General features: G+C 41.8%; 1 protein-coding gene across 1 annotated transcript in view; it reads left to right on the top strand.

The window, feature by feature from the left end:
• Window positions 1-15,266, top strand: part of MCPH1 (microcephalin 1) — a 250,386-nt gene extending 235,120 nt beyond the window's left edge. Inside the window, exons 12-13 of the mRNA XM_021694299.2 lie at window positions 999-1,236; window positions 15,159-15,266. Of these exons, the coding sequence (XP_021549974.2) occupies window positions 999-1,236; window positions 15,159-15,214 (294 nt within the window). The 3' untranslated portion in view covers window positions 15,215-15,266. The remainder of the gene's footprint in view (window positions 1-998; window positions 1,237-15,158) is intronic.
• Window positions 15,267-19,660: the final 4,394 nt, after the last annotated feature.

Below are 19,660 nucleotides of genomic sequence, written 5' to 3' on the forward strand. Positions count from 1 at the left end.
CCGCCACACTGCCCCACGCAGTTTACACTCCCCTGAGGTGCACCCCTCGAGCTCTCTTCCCACATATCTCCCGTCAGAGTTTCTCTGAGCCCACTTATCTCAAATGTTCAGTTCCATCCTCAGGGAAATAAGCTGATTAAAATACTCAAAATGTGGATGACAGTTCACCCTTGACATCTCCGAGAGGGTATTTGCACTTAAAAAGAAGTCTTTATTAATCTGTAGTTAGTGAAACGTTTGTTTAGAATAAGCAGGCCTTCCCACTGTCCCTTGGGTCCACCAGTCGACCACAACTTTATCAGAACAAAAAGGAGAACAATTTAACATCCCTGTTTCTGACATGTTTCCCAGTGTCTCCCATACTCCTCATCACCATTTCCATGATGACTCAGTGAAAGCAACCTCTGCATACTTCCCACCCCACCCCCCACCACCTCAGGAGTCCGGGAAGAGCTCTAGGATCCCTGCTTTATATAATTGCAACCTCCCTTTGCCCATCTACACCATGGTGCCTGAGGCAGGCACCTTTCCGGGCCTGGGACCGTCTGTGCTGCTGGTCCAGGGCAGGTGGGCTTCCTTCTCCAACACTCTCATTTTCTCTTCCACACTCATCCACACTCATAGCTTGAATAGGATTTAAGGATGCAGATGCTGTTCTCCTCAGTCAACTGAATGGTTGAGTCCTTTTCACTATTTTGGTTTAGAATTTGTAATAATTCAAAAGCCTAACCTTTTTTTGGGGGGTGGGGGCTATAAATTTGTTTGTGCTTTTGCTTGCAAGCTGCTTCAGCAAAGGTCAGTTTTATTTGCTTGTGACCTGTCATTATCATTAAATGTTATGATCTCCCCTGAATCCTCAGAATTCAGAATTCACCTGAGAACGCACAACCTTACCTTTGGTCTACTCTTCTGAAAAAAGGAAGTGAGCTCTATGGCCGACCTATCCACGTAATGGAATGATGGGTGCCTTGCTAACCACCCCTGTCTCTGCCCCACAGCTCTGCCGCCTGGAGCGTGGCCTGTCTGTAGGGCAGTACCGGGGAACCCTGTTTGCCGACCAGCCTGTGATGTTCATCACCCCGGCCAGCAATCCCCCCAGAACCAAGCTGCGGGAACTGGTCCTCCTGTGTGGGGGTCAGATCACCCGAATCCCACGCCAGGCCGGCATCTCCATCGGACCCTCCCAAGGAAGGAGGAAGGCGACCACCAAGTATCTGTCAGAAACATGGATCTTAGGTAGGAATCTGCACCCAGGGATGGATGGGGAAGGTGCCTTCTGCTTGTAGTAGCTGCTGGTGTCCCCTTTGGAGCCACTCTTCTGTGGTCCCGGCCACACAAACAGGTTTTTCTGGGGGAAACGTGATGCCCACACCACGGCGATGTAGCCTCGGGGCTTTTGGATGGACTCTCAGCATCCACGCGTCTGCCTTAACAGAATCCTGTAATCACTGTCAGTCACAAACCAAGCTAGACCCTCCTCCTTTTGACTGTCAGCCAAAGTCCAGTTCACAAGGACAAAGGAAATCCTATTAGACTCTACGTACTTTACCTCACTAGCTAGTGTGAAAGAGCCAGCCTTGCCACAGCTACCTCAGACCTTAAGGCCTGTCCACCCTCCGCTCAGACGCTCCTCTCCCCCCCCACCCCCCTGCCGCCAGTGCCTGTCGTGCTCTGTGTCCAGGGTGTGGGCTGGTGCCCAAACCAGGACCTGCCACCTGGTGTCCCACCCCTTTCTCATGTGTGTGCTGCTCCTCACACTCATTTGTTCACGGGCTCAGAAAGGTACGCTTTCGTGCAAAAGGAGCTACAGCTTTTATTTAAAAAAAAAAAAAAAAAACAATGGGACATGAACATAACGTACAAATTGGCATCCATGGCAGCGTAGAGAACGCCAAACGCTTCCCTCGATCCTGAAGGAGAAGATGTGGTAGAAGATATGCTCTGCTTTCCAAGAGGCTGACAGTGGGGTGCCAGGCGCGCTTGTCTGCTGTGACCCCAGCTCTGGGAGAGCTGCAGGGGTCTCCAGGAGGAGTGAGCTAAGCAAGACTGCAAGGTGGGATCCAGAGGCCGCGAGGACAGCCGGGAGGAGTGGGCACGGGGGCGACAGGCGGCATCTGTGCAGTGATAGGGCTGGACATGGCCAATGCCCTTGGAGCCCCGCGTTAGGGCTAAACCTTCTTGTACGGGGTTTTATGAAGGTAGCAGTTTGCCGGGGCTGTCCTACCAAGTCCCACAGACCAGGGGGCTTAAACAGGGATTTATTCTCTTGCAGCCTGGAGGCTGGAAGTCAGACCTGGTTTCTCCTGAAACTTTTCTTCTTCCGCTCTTACTGAATTACTTCGGTGTCAGCACCTTTAGCCAAGATCCTTACCTGGCTCCTGGAGACTTGAGAAGTGTATTCTGTCCCCTCCTGCTTCCCTGTTGCAGAGTCTTCCTCCTATTTGCCTCCCCTCGTCTCTAAATCCCAAACTTCTGGCTTTTCTCACCCCTTCCTAGGCAATATCCTTTAACAGATAAGTAGATACCGTGTCCAAGGTGCATTCATCTATCAAACAGACATTTTATGAATATCATTTAAATGACTGATGGTCATCCTTTGATATATTTTAAAAGTATGGCCATCAAGAGTAATTTTTTACTCTCTGGTGCAAAGTGATTTATCTTCTGCCTAGAGACAAATTTAAAAAAAAAAAAAAACACCACCCTATGATTTTAGCCACAGTCCAAAAGCCAAGAGGCTGTTTACTTTTCTAAATGCCAAGAATATAACCTTCAAAACATCCTATGTTCTGAAACAGAGGTTCTTGTTTTGTTTTTTAAAAAAGTGCATGGATCAAAATGACACCAACTGGAGACCAGAATTTTGCTTTTTAAAAAAATGTCTCATTCAGCTAACGGAACTGTGCACACGATTGATATCAACAGTGCATATCAACAACTAAACTTTACAGCGCCTGCAAATTGTGTACCGTGCACGGGGCCAGCGTCTGGGTCCGCACGATTATTATTTCCAGGTTGGGGAACTCTGCCGCCCCTTCCTGTTGCCCGCGGCTTTTGTGCGCAGATCATGCACAGTTCAGCCGCCGGCCCAGTTCCTCCCGTTGTTTTGCCATTCTGCTCTCCTGCCAGTGGGTTTTTAGGAGGCAGATCTCTACCTGCTTGACCCCAGGGCTTGACTTTCACAACGCCCTGTGGAATTCTCTGGGTTTCAGAGCTGGAGCCACGGGCCCGAGTTTCTTTCCTCTCCCATAATTCATGTCCTGTTTCTGATTTGTCATTGATTACACCATCTGCGTGTGCCCTTGGCAACTTCCGGGTATTGTGTGTTCTGGAATCCTTGGCTCTCGGCGTGGTGAGATCCTCACCCCTAAGGTGAGTCCCCCTGACTCTCTGGCCGCTGCCCCTGTCCGCACCAGGGCGCTTCTGGTGACTTGGGTGTTAGAAAATGCATTTTTCACATGTTTATGAGTTTATATTCTTCTCTTTTTGAATTGAGTGACAATACAACAGCCCCAGCTTTGCGCCAATAAAGAGATTTCATCTGCATGTCTCTCCACATACACACAGACCCACAAAACACAGGATCCCGAGCAGTGCGTGTCCTTTCCCATCAGGGCTCTGCTTGTTCTCCGAGTGGGGGCAGCGGCAAACCACCTCTTCTCACCACACGTGAGTTACTTCATCTGTTACACAGGTAATCACCTCTGCCCTGCTTACTCCCCGTGATGGTCGAAGGAGATGGCACAAGAGAGTGCAAGGTGTCTCGCACCACAGTGGGCACAGTCCCTTACCCCTGGGTGACTGGATCCACTGATACAGCAACATTTTCTCTTCTGAAGACTTGTCTCCTTCCCCTGAGCTTCCACTGTGAGCACATCTAGACAATATTTTATTCCCAAAACATTGATCAATTAAAATTTGGAATCAAAGCCCTTGAAAGTTAAAATTACAACCATGTTAAGGCACCAATTTAAAAGAAACTTACTTTGTGACAAATTCTGAGAAGCAATACTCTAAATTTGTTCCAACTAGAAGATCAGCGTGTAAGGTAGGGTCCCTGAGACTTAAGAGTAGTTTGAATCAAGTATTTAAAAGTCTTAAAAAGTGGCTCGTTGTATCCAGTTTCAGATTTGTCATTTGCTTTCCAAAACAAAAGATGCCAAGTTTTTTTTAGTACCTTTATATTTATTCCTATGTTTTATGGGATCTCTGTTTATGTGGACACTAATAAAGTCATGGGGGACGGACAAGCAGACTTTTTTAGCCATTAGAAACCTCTGAAAAGTTTGGGTTTTGTTTGTTCGTTTGTTTTTTGGCAGAGGGAAAGATGATCAGCACCAAAAAGAAAGTCTCTTTCCCCAAGACGTCCGACATCCTAGCACTATATTCCCTCAGATAAGCCTTTTTATCTCTTCACCGTCTGACCCAACATTTATATTAAAAAACAAAACTCTTAAATGATTCTTCCCATATAAGACTTTCTTCTAACCTGCAGCTCTTCCTTCGGGGGACATCGGGGGCGTTCAGCCAGCTCACCCTCCTGGCCCTGCCTTGTACTGCTGGCATAGAATGGTGTGAATTTATGAAATCTCCAAACAGGGCTCACCACGTGAAACTTAAGCCATGACTTACTCATTTGCTCCGTGGAGAGTCTCCTTCATGCTCGGTCGCCTTATAACAAGGCCATTTGAACGGTCATGATTATGTTCCCAGTTCATTCCCCAGAGTCCATGTTCCCTGAAACAGCAGTACACTTAGGCCAAGATTCTCGATGAATCACTGCACCAGAAGGAGAAATGGGGATTTTTGAGACAGAAAATACTTGTGGGCACTTGAATATGTATGAAAATAAACAGGAAAACAAAAACCAAATTCCCGGCACCAGGAAACAAAATATCACCTTTACCTGACATTGGAAGGGAAGCAAGTTCCAGTAATTTTATTTACCCCAGCACAGCCCTAGAACAGAATTCCCATTTTGCATATCAAGACAGTAAGATGAGAGAGTTCCAAGTGACTTGGCTAGGGTCTTCAGGGAGGGGGTGGGGCGGGGGTGGGAGCCCCGAAACCCCAGTGCATTCGTCGCTGGTCTGCGAATTTTTGTGCTGTAGCCCTGTCTTTTCACTCTCTCCATCCCCCACATTGGTGTTATCACTTACGGCTGGTTTGGCCTTTCACAGAAGACATATTTCCAGTCTTGGGCGCCCTTTTATTGTCTGGGCTATGTTCAAGTGATAAGACATACATTTTATGCTATTGTGGGAACATAATGTAATATGCTCCACAGCATTGCCAAAGGGGGAGAAAAAATTAGCCTCAGCATGGTTTCCTTATAACTTATAAAAAGCATTTGATTTGAATGTTTCCCCATGTCAACGTTTTCAGGAAAAAGATCTCTGATAGCATGTGGGCCTTTTGCAGGCTAACCTAGATCATTGTTTCCCGGATGGCTGACCACAGAACTAGGCCTAGAAAAAAAGCTCTCAAATGTGGCGTTTTGTGAAAGCAAGGCCACTGAGGGGGCTCAGCCCTTAGGGTGCATGATTTAACAGATGATGGGGTTCCTCAAGATCCTCTTCATCTACATTTTCACTGCATAGAAGGAACGAGTCACAGGTGGTGAGGCCATGTGCAGAGGAGGAGAAAGGGAAGAACCTGGCGCAGGTCTGCCCCCAGCCCGACCCCTCCTCAGGACACTGCCTGACCCCACCCTCACCCAGGAGCTCAGCAACCAGTCAGAAAGTGACGGCAGACTCTTAAGACGCAATCACAGACGATACGATGAATTATTTTTGTTTTGAGTTGCTCTCAAATGGATGACATCTACCAGGATAGAAATGAATGAGAACTAAAACTGACTGTACATCTCATGTGTTTAAGTTTTAAAATATATATATATGACTTTAAAATATATATATTTTTTTTCTTTTTTTTTAATTAACTGCAAACTTCTGAAATCACGAGCGTTAACTTGGATCGATCAGAAAGTAGACTTCCCCTTTATTGTACTCACTGGTCAACTAGTGGTCCTAGATGGTGATCTTTGAGCTTTACTGACCTGTCTCATTCGGCTTCTCTCTGTTACATTTATGCCAACTGACCTCCAGTCACCGTGTGTGAGCATCGTCGGTGATATAGAAGTTAAAAAGCATCATGAAGACAAGCAAAGTGGAAAATAAAAGACCCTCCTCTGCACCTTACTAGCCAAGGCACAGTTTTTAAGCCTCACTTAAAAACAAAAAAACAAAGTGGAGGATGAGAATCGGCTACATATTCAGCTCAGAACCAGGAAATCATGTGAGCACTGCGACATGCTATATCCACCACTAGAAATGCAGTCATCGGTTTGGGGAATCACACCGGCCACTTAGAGGCCAGCACTGAACATTTGGGTTTTGACAGGTGCACAAGACTGTCTTGTGCACAGATCCGCGGGGAGGGCCCCCTGCATGTGCTCTCCCGGGCAGAGGTAGGTGCTCAAGTGTGAACTCTAGCCCTGCGTCTGGGGCTGGGGGTTAATGGCCATAAAGAAACTTCATAGCTCAGCCCCCTCGTGGGACGTTGCCAGTAGTTTAGGCTCTTTGCTTACTGACCTAGTATAGTAACACTCTTGACAAGGGGGTTCTCATGGGTCTTTGGAGCATGTGGAGCTTCAGTTCTTTCAGGGTTACGTGTTAGGCCGTTAATATGGAGCATCATAGAACCTAAAGTGATGAACCTTTTGTTATGGACTGAATTGTGTCTCCCCAAATCCGTATGTTGAAGTCTTGACCCCCAGGACCTTAGAATGTGACTGTGTTTGGAGACAGGGGCCTCTCAAGAGGTGATTAAACAGTATCATCGTGGTGGAGCCCTGATCTCACAGGACTGGCATACTTATGAGAAGACAAGAGACACCAGGGATGCGTGCACAGAGGGAAGGCCACATGAAGACAGAGAAGACAGCCATCTGCAAGCCAAGGAGAGGCCTCAGGAGAAACCAGATCTGCTGGCACCTTGATCTTGGGCTTCTGGCCTCCCCAGGCTCTGAGATCATAAATTCCTATTGTTCAAGCCTCCCAGTGTGTGGTGCTTTGTTAACAGCCACCCTAGCAGATGAACACTGCTGGAAACGAATTCTGAGATCATGGTAGAAATCTGTGCCTTTTATTAAACAAAAGATCTGAATTTCTCTGCCAGAGCCACTTGGTGAATTAAAGATCCAGCGTTCCTAGGCACCCTCTTCTCCGTTCAGACTCTTCCTTTGTAAAAAGTATGATCTTAATGCCACGGTCAGTAAGTGGAACTTCTCCTCTGTGCAACCACTAACAGTAGAGGTTCTCAGTTGGTGCACTACAGAAACTGATGCTGAAGGATCCAGCCTCCGAGTAAAATAAAAAAGAAGCTGTTCCCAATTTGCAGGAAGAGAAAAAAATACTTGGATGAAATTCTCATTTTTTTATTCACTTTTTCTTAAATTTTGATACTTGAGGGTGAATGAATACATAGCAATAAATACAAAAGGATGTCAGAGAAAATGAATAATAAAAGTGTATCAAAAAGAAGATAGTAGGAAGGGAAAAATGAAGGGGGGGGAATCAGAGGGGGGAGACAAACCATGAGAGACTATGGACTCTGAGAAACAGGGTTCTGGAGGGAAAGCGGGGTGGCAGGATGGGTTAGGCTGGTGATGGGCATTAAAGAGGGCACATATTGAATGGAGCACTGGGTGTTATACAGAAACAGTGAATCATGGAACACTACATCAAAAACTAATGATGTAATGTATGGTGATTAACATAACATAATAAAGTCTTTAAAAAATGTATCAAATATTAACGAAATCAAAGCAAGAAAAGTTTTTTGAGAGCTGAAAAAGAGTTCTTTGGGGGAAAAAACCATCAGTAGTCAAAATCCTAGCAATACTGAAAAAGAAAGGAAGAGAAAGGGGTCCAGTGAACAATACTACAAACTGGGGTTGCTACTGCAGATACAGTAAGGATATTTAGAAATCATGAGAGCAACCTGAATAAATTTTTACCAGCAAATTTGAAAATAGGTAAGATGAACAATTTTTAAAAAAATATTACCAGAATCGACTCAAGAAATAGAAAATCTGAACAATTTCAACCATTTAAAAAACTAAATGATAAATGTATGCCTCTCACCCTCCGTCAAAAAAGACACCTGCATGGAGTGACGTCAGCAAAATGGCAGACTAAGAAAATCCAAGCTTCCATCTTCCCCACAGAAACGCCAAAAATCCCCAGACAGAACTGATTCTGTCAGAACCAAGTCTGTAGGAATGCTGGAGAACAATCACAGGTTTACAGCAGCCAGGCCAAAGGCCAATCAAACAAAGCCATGTTCAGGGCGGTAGGGAAACTTTGTGGCTCCTTAACTCGTGCCCCACCATCTTGGTTTCCTCTCCTCGAATGCAGCCCTTATTTGTTCTAGTCTGCTTGGGAGATACCAGAAAGACTGACTTGCTCACTCATCTCGAATAACACATGCAGGGAAAAAGGTAGACACTGCCTTTAAAAGCTACAAGGTAGGCAACAAACGTAAAAATAGGTAAAAAACCACCACCACCACCACCAACAACAACAACAACCTTCCATGTATCAAGGGACACAATCCATCAAGTGAAAAGGCAGCCTATGGAATAGGAGAGAATATTTGAATTGACCCCCCTAAAATAGGGGTCAATATCTAAAAAATATAAAGAATTTCTACAGCTAAACAACAACAATAAAACGATTAAAAAATGAGCTAAGGACTTAACCAGACATTTCTCCAGAGGAGATATACAAATGGCCAATAAGCATGTGAAAAGATGTTCATCATCACTAATCATTAGGGAAATGCAAATCATAATCACCATGAGGTACCCCTTGAGACCCATTAGGATGGCTACCGTAAAAACAAAAAACAAGCACTGTTGAGGATGTGGAGAAACTGGAACTTTGTGCACCGTTGGTGGGAACGTAAAATGGTGCAGCCAGTATGGGAGACAGTACAGTTGTTCCTCAGAAAATTAAACAGAATTATGATGTAATCCAGCAATTTTACTTGTGTTATACACCTAAAAGAATTGAACAAATATTTGCACACCTGTGTTCATAACAGCATTATTCACAATAGCCAAAATGTGGAAGCAAGTCAAGCGTCCATCGACGGATGAATGGATAAACAAAATGTGGTCTGTACATACAATAGAATATTATTCAGCCATAAAAAGAAATGATATTCTGATATATGCTACAAAGTGAATGAACACTAAAAACATGTTTAGTGAAATAAGCCAGCCACAAAAGGACAAATATTCTATGATTCCACTTACTGAATTACCTAGAATAGACAGATCCACAGAGACAGATTATAATACAGTTTACCAGGGTCTAGGAGGAGGTGGGACTTGGACTGCCGAGTGATTATTTAATGAGTGTGGAGATTCTATTTGGGATTATGAGGCAATTCTGAAAATGAGCAGTGGTAATGGTCACATAGCATTATGAATGTTCTTAATTGTATACTTATAAATGGTTAAAATGGTAAATTTCATGTCATGTCTGTATTACCACAAAAAATATTTTTAAGATACTGTTAAAACTATCTAGGACAGGTAAGTTTTACCAAACATTACAAATTATTGCAGAGAAAACTAAGAGGAAAGGTATTCATCTCATTTTATAAGGCTAGCATGATCTTGAACTAAAACTCCTTAAATTACAGCCCAAACTCATTTGTGAATATGGATATAAAATTCCAAAATAAAATATTTTGCAAATTAAATTTAGCAGTGTGTTAAGAAACATGCAATCAAAGTATATTTAATCAAAGAATGTAAAGATAGATATTATTAAATCTTTTTTCTAATCCACTAGTTTTCTTAGATGTTAAAAAGAGAGAAAAATCCAATATCCAGTCATGATAAAGACTCATTAACTAGGAATAAAAGAAAACTTTCTTAATGTGATAAAGAGTATCCATAGAACACCTACAGTATATCTTTTATTTAATAATGAAAACCTTAACTTAAGGTTTAAGCAAGTACAAAATACATATGACTGCCCTTACTCTTTCAACAGAGATCTAGAATTCCTAATCAAAGGGATAAGATGAGACACACAAAGGAAATGTAAGAGTTATAAAGGAGGAGACAAATCCTCATATTTGCATATGATACAGTTGTCTACATCGAAAACTCTGGGAGAATCAAGAAACAATTATAACTGAGCAAGACTGGTCCTTGTTAGATCCACTTGGTAAAATCATTAGCATTCCTATATCTAGAAGTAAATAAATAGAAAACATAAATAGAAAAAAACTAGCAAATTCAAGGCTAGCCCTGTAATAGTGTTTTACTCACATTTCTTGGGTGGGAAGTGAAAGTTGGTATACTAGGCATAAACAATTAGACTATCTTGTCTGTGACACAGCCCACATTCTTGGTATACTCTTGGAAAAGTTTCCAATATGTGAATGTCTCCAGCATAGTATCAGAGCAGAAAAAAATGTTGAGAATGCTCCATTATTTTAGACCAAGCAATTGGTCTATGACCATTGGTCTATGGTCTATGACCATTGGTCTAAGCAATTGGTCTATGACATATGATGTCAGGTCATTCACCTATTCATTCAATTTATATTTGTTTTGAGCACCTATCATGTACTGAGCATATTCTAGGCACTATTGGAATAGGAGTTGACAAAGCAGATACAGGACTTGCTCCTGTGGGACTTACATTCTAATGAAGACAGACAATAACATTTTTAAAAATCCTGTTAGTGATAAATGCTACAAAGAAAACAGGGTATGAGTATTTACAGGGACAGTGAGGTTGGCCCCTTGCTGAAGAGCTGTATTTGAGCTGAGACCCCAGTGATGAACACAAGGGTGGGCTTGTGTCAATCTAAGGGACTGGCCTCTCAGGCTAAGGGAACAGCTAGGATCAAGGTGGAGAAGAAGCCGAGGCACTGGAGTGTCTGAAACCCAGCGAGAGAATTAAGTCATGAGAAATGAAGCTGGGGAAGTAGCCAGAGGCTGGACCATGGTGAGAACTTTAGTTTTAGTTTTTGTTCTGAGTATAAATGGAAGTCACCAAAGGATTTTAAGTAGGGGAATACATACCTTTCAGCGGAAGCAGAGAGAGCAGTTTTGGACTCTTGCGGCGGTTCCAGTGATAAATGATAATGGGTGGTCACAACTAGGGGCATATCAGTGGGGGTGGTGGTAAGCTGCTAGACTTTAAATAAAAATTCTAAAGCCAGTTGGCCTTGCTGATAGACTGCACGTGGTATACCAGGAAAGAGGAGTCAAAGATGACTCCTAGACTTGAATTTGAGCATCTGAGAGAATGTTGACGTTCCTAGAGATCAGGATCCATTGAAGAAGTCCTGAAGGGATAGGGGCTTGTTCAGACAGAAGAGGAGCCTGCAAGACTACTGCACAACAGAGGCCAAGAAGTCTTGTTTGGTGTGGTTCCAGAGAGAAGTGAGGTCAGCAGATGACAGTTACACGGTGGGCAGTGGCCGGCTCATTAGGAGAAAGGACTTTAGGTTCATTTGTGACCGGCTGGGCCCCACTGATAAGGGTGCCTTCCGTGTCACGCGCCTGTCCTAAGTGTTCCTAGAGGCTGGGTGACCCTCATCCTACAGAGCAGGAAAGCCGATGCCTAACTGAATGAATGTCTGGCTACATGGCCACTCCCATTTCAGCCCTAGAATTGTCCGCTTCTTGTGATAAGATAAAGCTCCCAGTGGGGTCCTGAGTGTTCTAGCACTCTCCACACACAGTACCATTAGCTACTGGCAATGGGACTGTCAGTTCAATAAAGTGACTTGCCCACCACACTATAAAAAAATAGCCAGCAGCATGTTCCTTCACTATCCTAATCATCAGACCACACAGAAGCACAGCCAGTAAACTAATTTATGCATAAATGTGTGCCAAGACCTGCTAAATAGCCTTGTTAACATAAAACAAACACAATCTTTTTTTTTTTTTTCCCCCCAATTTCATGGGAGCTGCTCATGTACTGTTTGTCTTTCCCCTGGGCAGGACTGGCATTGCTCTGACGTCTGTCCTATTGGTCACATTTCGTGGGGTGTTTGAGGATTGTTCGTATAATGTGACATTGGAATTTTGGGGACGTGTCTGTCTTCAGATGACAAATGAACTTAGATAAAAGTCATTTTTCATGTGTGTGCTTACACGTTTGGGAGCCGGCTATCACTCCACCGTCAGGTGCTTTTCTGTCCTGACTCCTGAGTTTGCTCACTAATATGCACCAGCACAACACTACACAGACCTCAGTGCCATTTCTCGCAAGTCCATGGGTTGATTCCTCACGTAGCACCATCACAGAGCACACCAAACCATGTGGGACGGGCCAGCCACTGACTGCTGTGAGGTCACATTAGGATTCTGTTTTATTTTATCTAAATTTAAAACCTGCTCCTTCTCCAGTCAACCTTTTTTTCTCCACCAGAATGAATGAATGAATAGATGGATGCATGCATGGATGTGTGGAGTGACACTTGATTTCATGGTCAAAGACTTCAAATAGAGAAATCTTACAACCCTTCCTTCAACTACCGTAAAGATGGAAGAGAGCTTTTTTTTTTTTTTTTTTTTTTTTTTACTTTTCAAAAACATATTTACATAGAAATAAATGTATATAAACCTATAGGTTGTTTGAGGGTTTTCCGATAGATGGAAGGTCACACATTGTTCCTTGGGTTTTTATTTAACTCCGTCCAGGAGAGCTTCCATTTTAACACATAAGCAGCTACTCCGTTCTTCCTAACCTCTGGCGGGAGTGTAAGTACTCCACGCACTCATTATTAGATGTTTGGGATGATTTCCCCTGTTTCGGCTATTATAAACTTTGTGGGTGTGTTCTAATTGGAATGATTTGAATTCAACTTTAAGAAATCCTTTTGAGCCATAATTATTTGAGTGCGATGCCAGGCATGAGTATTTGTGCGAAGCAGATTTGTGCCCTCGCTTAGGCATACTTTAAGTCTCGATACACGCCGCTGTGCGAGTTTATACTTTTACAGCCTACGGACATCCCCGTTTCCCCACATCCTCACCAGTGTTGGGCATGACCCATATTTTCAGTATTTGGTGATCTGATGAATTGAACAAATAGATCACATTACTTAATTTGTTGTTTCCTAACTACTAAGTTACTGATGAGTATGACTGTCTTAGAGAGGGGAATCTAGATTTTGTGCATTGCTTATCCTTATCCCTGGCCTATTTTTAAGTTGGGCTATTTTTTTTTTTTCACACTGTTCTGCAGAATACTTCTATAATATGGACCCTAATCTTGTGTTGTTAGTGTAAAATTCTCTCAACCTCTCTCATCTTTAATTCTGTTTATTGTGTATTCTGTGTTACAGAGGTTTTAATATTTAATTATTAATCTTTGTGGATTCAAATGCCTATTTTTTCCCAAGGCACAGGAATTTGGGTTTCACTTTGGAAATTTGTTTCTACCCCCTGAGCTTTAGAACTAGTCTCCTATCTCTATTATTACTTCCATCATTTTTTTCATGTTTACAGCTTTAATTCATCTGTAATTTATTTATTGTGCGATGTGAAGGGATCATTCCATCTGTTTGTAACTCACCCATTCTGCACTGATTTTTGAATGCCCTTTGACTCATCTGTTAACTTCCCATATATGCATGGACACATTTCCGGACTCTGCCAATGATCCATTTATCTGGTTCTATGCTAACTACATACTGTTTTACTACTGTAATTTTATAGTATGTTTTGGTATCTAGTATATCAGATTCTCATTCCTTTTTTTCAAAATTGTCTTGCTATATATTTTTTCTTTCATATAAACATCAGAACAAGTGTGTTACTTTTTTATAAGTGTGTCGTTTTTTGAATTGCTTTAAAACGGTATAGGGAAAAGCTTTCTACCTATGGTTCAAAGACCAGATGCGGTAAAAGATTTACATAATCTGAATGCACACATAAAAACTGTTTTGCATAAGAGAAGTCAAAAGGCAAATGACAGAAAATATGTACAACACTTACCATGAATAAAGGACTAATACTAAAATGTAAATCATAATAATGCCACTTCAGTGCAGTGTGAAGTAAGTGGTTGTGCTTAGTACTACTAATGGTTCTAAAAGTTACATCAGGTATATTAATTTTAGTGTTATATCATGTATATAGTATGTATAACAAGTGTTAGTGCTCCTCCTCTCTGAAATTCATCTCACCAGTTCAGACCTCTTGTGGGAAAGTACATTTGTACTAGACAGGTCACAACTAAATTCTGGGACACTATCGGGACCTACAACTAAGATGGGCCACTTTGTCTTCCATTGTCTTCCTGTATTCACAGAACAAACCTCTTTTTGACTTCCTATCTGCTCTCGCTCATCATTGTGGCATCTTACTATCCTTCAGCATAATTTGTCCACCCCTGTGGACATAATAGTAATTAGTAAGTTAACTGTAATTTAATTTGTAATTCCATCAGTGCTGCCAACCCACTGCATTCCTCTCTCATCCTCCTACAAGCAGGGCTGGGAGCAGTACCATCTCCTGCATCCCTAGCTTATCCTGGACCAGGGGACTTCTTGTGACTTTGATGAAATAACAGGCTTTCAAACAGACGGGACTTCAGAGCTCACTAGTCCAGCTTCTTCAACTGAAAGATGTAGACATGAGTTGTAGAAACGAACTCTGTACTCCGCATAAAGTACTCAGCTAGGTAGATAGGATAGATACACGGCCTAGAATGTGTAGTGCTGTATGGGAAACTTACATATTTATATAGACTTTGCCTTGTACCAGAGAGTATTTTCTGTAGCTAGCAGAGATTAGAATTCTGGTCTCTCATGCCACAGACCAGCAAACTTTCCACCCTAACACAATACCTTGCCGTGATGGCAACACCCTAAGTCCCGTATCTATAGGAATATGTGCCTGCTGAGCCCTTAAAATGTGGCTAGTGTGATGGGGGAACTGAATTATTTATTTAATTTTAAATAGCCACATGTGCTATGCGGACATGTAGACAAGGCAGCTCTAAGCCATTTAAGACTTTAAAATAGGACCTTGCATGTATACAAGAAGGTGGTTATTTTACTGTATGGTTGGCCATTATAAATACTAAACCACTTTTCTCTTTCTCTAGATTCAATCACTCAGCACAAGGTCTGTGCCTTTGACAACTATCTGTTGCTGCAATGATGGGGCCATCAGTCAATACCACGGGGCTACCGCCAACAGCTCACAAAGTTGTCTTTGGACATTCACATGAGCAAACACTCAAGAGAAGGGACGGATGCAGAAACGATGCCTTTTTATATCATCACACATGTGCCTTGTGGTTTTTATATAAAGAAGCTCCTCCATGTGACTTTCTGATGACTGAATGTGTGCTTTACAGAAGCACTGACCAGCCCTATTTGGGCCTTTTCTATGTAATGCCAATCTTAGTATTTTAGTGATGATCACGATTAAGAGGTCATAGAACCTTGGTCATGGAAGCACCATACTGTTAAATAAAGAGTAGGAATTCATTTAAGTTGTTTTATTACTGAGATCAAAGAACCCCTTAAGTTTCTGGGTTGGACTCGAAGATCTTTACTGACATGTCATATCCTAGTACTAAGGATATCAATCAGTGATTAGGGTTACTTTTTACCTACCTGAGATTCTTCTCAAAATAATTAATGAAAACAGGTGTGGGAGCTTGGCAGTAATAAATGCCACCAGAGGAGCCCTACTTCTCCAGGTTAGTTTATGGTGAGGAGAGCATTACCAACAAGAGATCATGGCCTCCACTGGCTGTACAATGCTTGCCATTCCTTAGAGGAAATTGGCAGTGGGGCTGAATCATATACACACTGACTGGTCCCCTTCTAAAGGAGAGAAATGCTAAGTCCCAACAAGGCTGGAGGTACCACCAAGACTTCCTGCTGATACTATACCCTCCCCATGTTATCTGTTCCTCATCTCCACTGTTACTCCCTTAATAAATTTCAAGTCTCTCAACAAATACGGTGGAACAGCTTCTAGAATAAACCTTCAAAGAAGGAGATAGCAATGCACAGGGAAATAAAGGTTTCCTCTTAGTTTTAACATAATCTATGCCCCAAACAATCCCCTCAACTCAGCAGGCACCAGTCCCCTCCTTCCACGTTATAAACCCTGTTTCACTATGTCCACAGGCATTGTGGGCTTGGCTACTTTGAAGCTCAGGTACTTTGGCAGAGCTCCCACAACACCAAAGATTCCTGAGGAGGCTGACAAAAATTGTGCTGAGTCTTGTTGGGGACCATCCCCTACCCCATCAGCCACAGACGACCACCCAGGTCTGCATCTCAGTGCCAAGTTCTGATCCCTAATGCTGGCCTGCCAGTGGCTGGTCGAGATTCTTTCTAAAAGGTAACATTTTATGAGGGTGCTGATTTGTGTCAGGTATTACACAAAGCATTGTATATGTGGTAGTTCATTTAATCTCCTAACAATCCCAGAAGTTAGTAGCTACAGGTCTGTAATCCCTTACCTAAAACATAGTCCCAGGACTCTAATTTTTTTTTTTTTTTTTTAAATTTTGAAAGGTATGTGGCTCTCAGCATTTCTATATAAGATTGTATTGCTGATTACACCTAGAGAAGGCAGCAAGAAAAAGGAATTAAGGCATGAAGATTTGAAATGAAGAAGTAAAACTATTCTCAAAGGTTACTATTACATATAGAACATTATAAGGAATCAAAGATAATACAGAATGAATAAGCAAGGTAAGCAAGATTTACAGGGTACAAAATCAATATACAAGCACTGGATGTTATATGCAAACAATGAATCATGGAACACTACATCAAAAACTAATGATGTATGGTGATTAACATAACATAATAAAATTTTTAAAAAAGGAAAAAAACTGTTTCTGTATGCTGCAATAAACAATTCAAAAATGGAATTAAGAAAACAATTACATTTACTATGGCAACTAAAAATAAACCCAATAGGAAAAAATTTCAGGAAATGTAAGACCTTTATACTGAAACCTATCATTGCTGAGAAAAATGGAGAAATATGCCAAGTTTTCAGATTAGAAGACTCAATATTGATGTCAGTTCTCCTCAAATTCATCTATAGATTAAATGTAATCATCAAAATCCCAAAATCATCAAAATCCCAGGCTTTTTTTGTTGAGTTTGAAAAGCTGGTGCTAAAATTGATATGAAAATGCAAAGAACCCCTAGTAGACAAAACAATTTTTTAGAAAAAGCAATGTTGGAAGATATACACTGCTGGGTTTCAAAATGTGCTATAAAATTATAGCAATCAAGAAGTGTGGTGTTGGCATAAAAGTGGAATGCAGATCAAGGGAACAAAATAGAGAATCTAAGTGTAAATCTTAATATCTATGGTCAGTTGATTTTCAACAAAGGTGCCAGGCTATGCAATGCAGTAGGATATTCCTTACAACAAATGTCATGGAAAAAGAAAAACGAGAAGAAAAAAATGCATATATATGTCCTTTACATGCAAAAAAAGTGTGTAGATCCTTACCTCACACCGTACACAAAAATTAACTTGAAATGGACCAGAAACCCAACTTAGGGCTTGTCAACCTCAGCACTACTGACATCTTGGACCAGATAATTCTTTGCTGTTGGGAGGCTGTCCCGTGCATTGTGGTATGTTTAGCACCATCACTGACCTCTACCTATTAGGCATTAGTAGCACACTCCACCCAGTTCTGACAATCCAAAAGGTCTCCAGGTATTCCCAAATGTTCTCTGGAGAGCAAAACTGCTCCCATCTGAGAACCACTGACCTAACATAAAACTGAAATTATAAAATGTCTAGAAGAAACCACAGCAAGAAATCTTTTTCACCTTAGATTAGGCAAAGATGTCTTTGATATGAAGTAGATACTAAAGGCACAATTCACAAATAAATTGGACCTCAAAGTTACTTTTTGTGTGTGTGTGTGCTCCTCAAAAGAAACCATTAAGCAAATGAAAAGACAAGCCACAGACTAGGAGAAAATGTTTGCAAACAATATATCTGATAAAGCAATTTTATTTAGACTGTGTAAAGAACTTCTATCCATTAAGAAGATAAAGAATGGACAAAAGACATTTCCTGCAAGAACATATACAAATGATTATAAACACAAAAAGAGGCTCAACATTATTAGTCACTGGAGAAACAAGTTAAAAGCACAACGAGATACCACACACGCCCTTGGAATGGCTATAACCAACAACTATGACCATACCAATATGTGGAGAAACTAGAACCCTCATACATTGCTGGTGTGACTGTAAAATGGTACAGTCACTTTGAAACCTGTTTGGCAGTTTCTTTTAAAAATTAAATCTACAAAAAAAAAAAAAAGAAAGAAAAAATTAAACATGTACCATATGACCCAGCAACTTCACTAGTAGAGAAATGAAAATGTGTCTACACCAGGAATTGTACACAAATGTTCCCAGCAACTTTATTCACAACAGCCAAAAACTTGAAGCAGTCCATCAACTGAGAAATGGATAAACAAAATGTGGCATATCCATGCCACACAAAAGAATCCACTTCTGATAGCATGCCACAACACGGATCATCCCTAAAGAAACACAACAAGTGAAAGAAGCCAGACTCAAAAGATTACATGTTATATGATGCTATTGAGATAAAAATGCTAGAGTAGGCAAAACCATAAAAGCGGAAAGACAGATGAATGTTCCTGCACTGGGGATAGGAGTAGGAAGAGAGAGCTAACATTTTGGGGTGTTGGAAATATTCTGAAATTGGATCATGATTTTTGTTGTACAACCATAAACATTTACTAAAATCATTGAACGGCACACTTTCCCCAGGCAGATTTTATGGTGCACAAATTATACATCATTAAAGCCGTTTAAAAGAAGAAATAGCTATGTGGAAATTGTGGCATAGTACCTCTCAGATCACACTTCACAAAGAACCCTCTATTCGGCTGTAATGAGTACAGTTAGCTGACAGCCTCCAGCGGTCAGTACTTTGGCCTCATCCTCTCAAGCCAAGGCCTTGTTCTTTCTGGACAGTCAGTCCCCAGCCAAGACCTGAGCCCACTGGGGCTCAGGAACCCGGCTAACCCTGCCAATACAAGAATCTGCAAGGTGTCCTGCAGGCTTTCCTTATGGGATCCTGCTTCATTCCCTCCCCCGGTATTTCCCACAGGAGTTATCCCCAGTAAGACTCTGGCTCTTCTAACTCCTGCCAGGGTCAGCTACTTGGTGGCCCACCCAACACGAAGTACTGTGATGCATACAACCCCCTGTGCAACCCTGGGGCAGCAGCCTGTAACCTAATATTTCTTCAATGACGCATCGATTTAAGTGGGATACATAGAACTATTCATAGTCCCATCTATATTCAGGTCAGATTTGCCTCTAATTCATTTACAAAACCTATTTTTCAGACCTTTTGGACTTTGGAGTTGTGGTTAAGGGACTGTGGGACTCATTATCTATGAATACTCTGCTTTCTGGAAATTACATTACTTGAACAGACTCACATAAACCTGTTGATGGAAGAACTGGTGTTTGAATGTCCCTACATGGTACTGCAAGCTCACTTAGGCTCAGCAGTGCAACTCTGAGGATGTCTGGTAGACAGGTAAGAATCAGTTTTAAA

This window comes from Neomonachus schauinslandi, chromosome 2 (genome assembly GCF_002201575.2).
Source record: "Neomonachus schauinslandi chromosome 2, ASM220157v2, whole genome shotgun sequence".
Taxonomy (NCBI): Eukaryota; Metazoa; Chordata; class Mammalia; order Carnivora; family Phocidae; genus Neomonachus; species Neomonachus schauinslandi.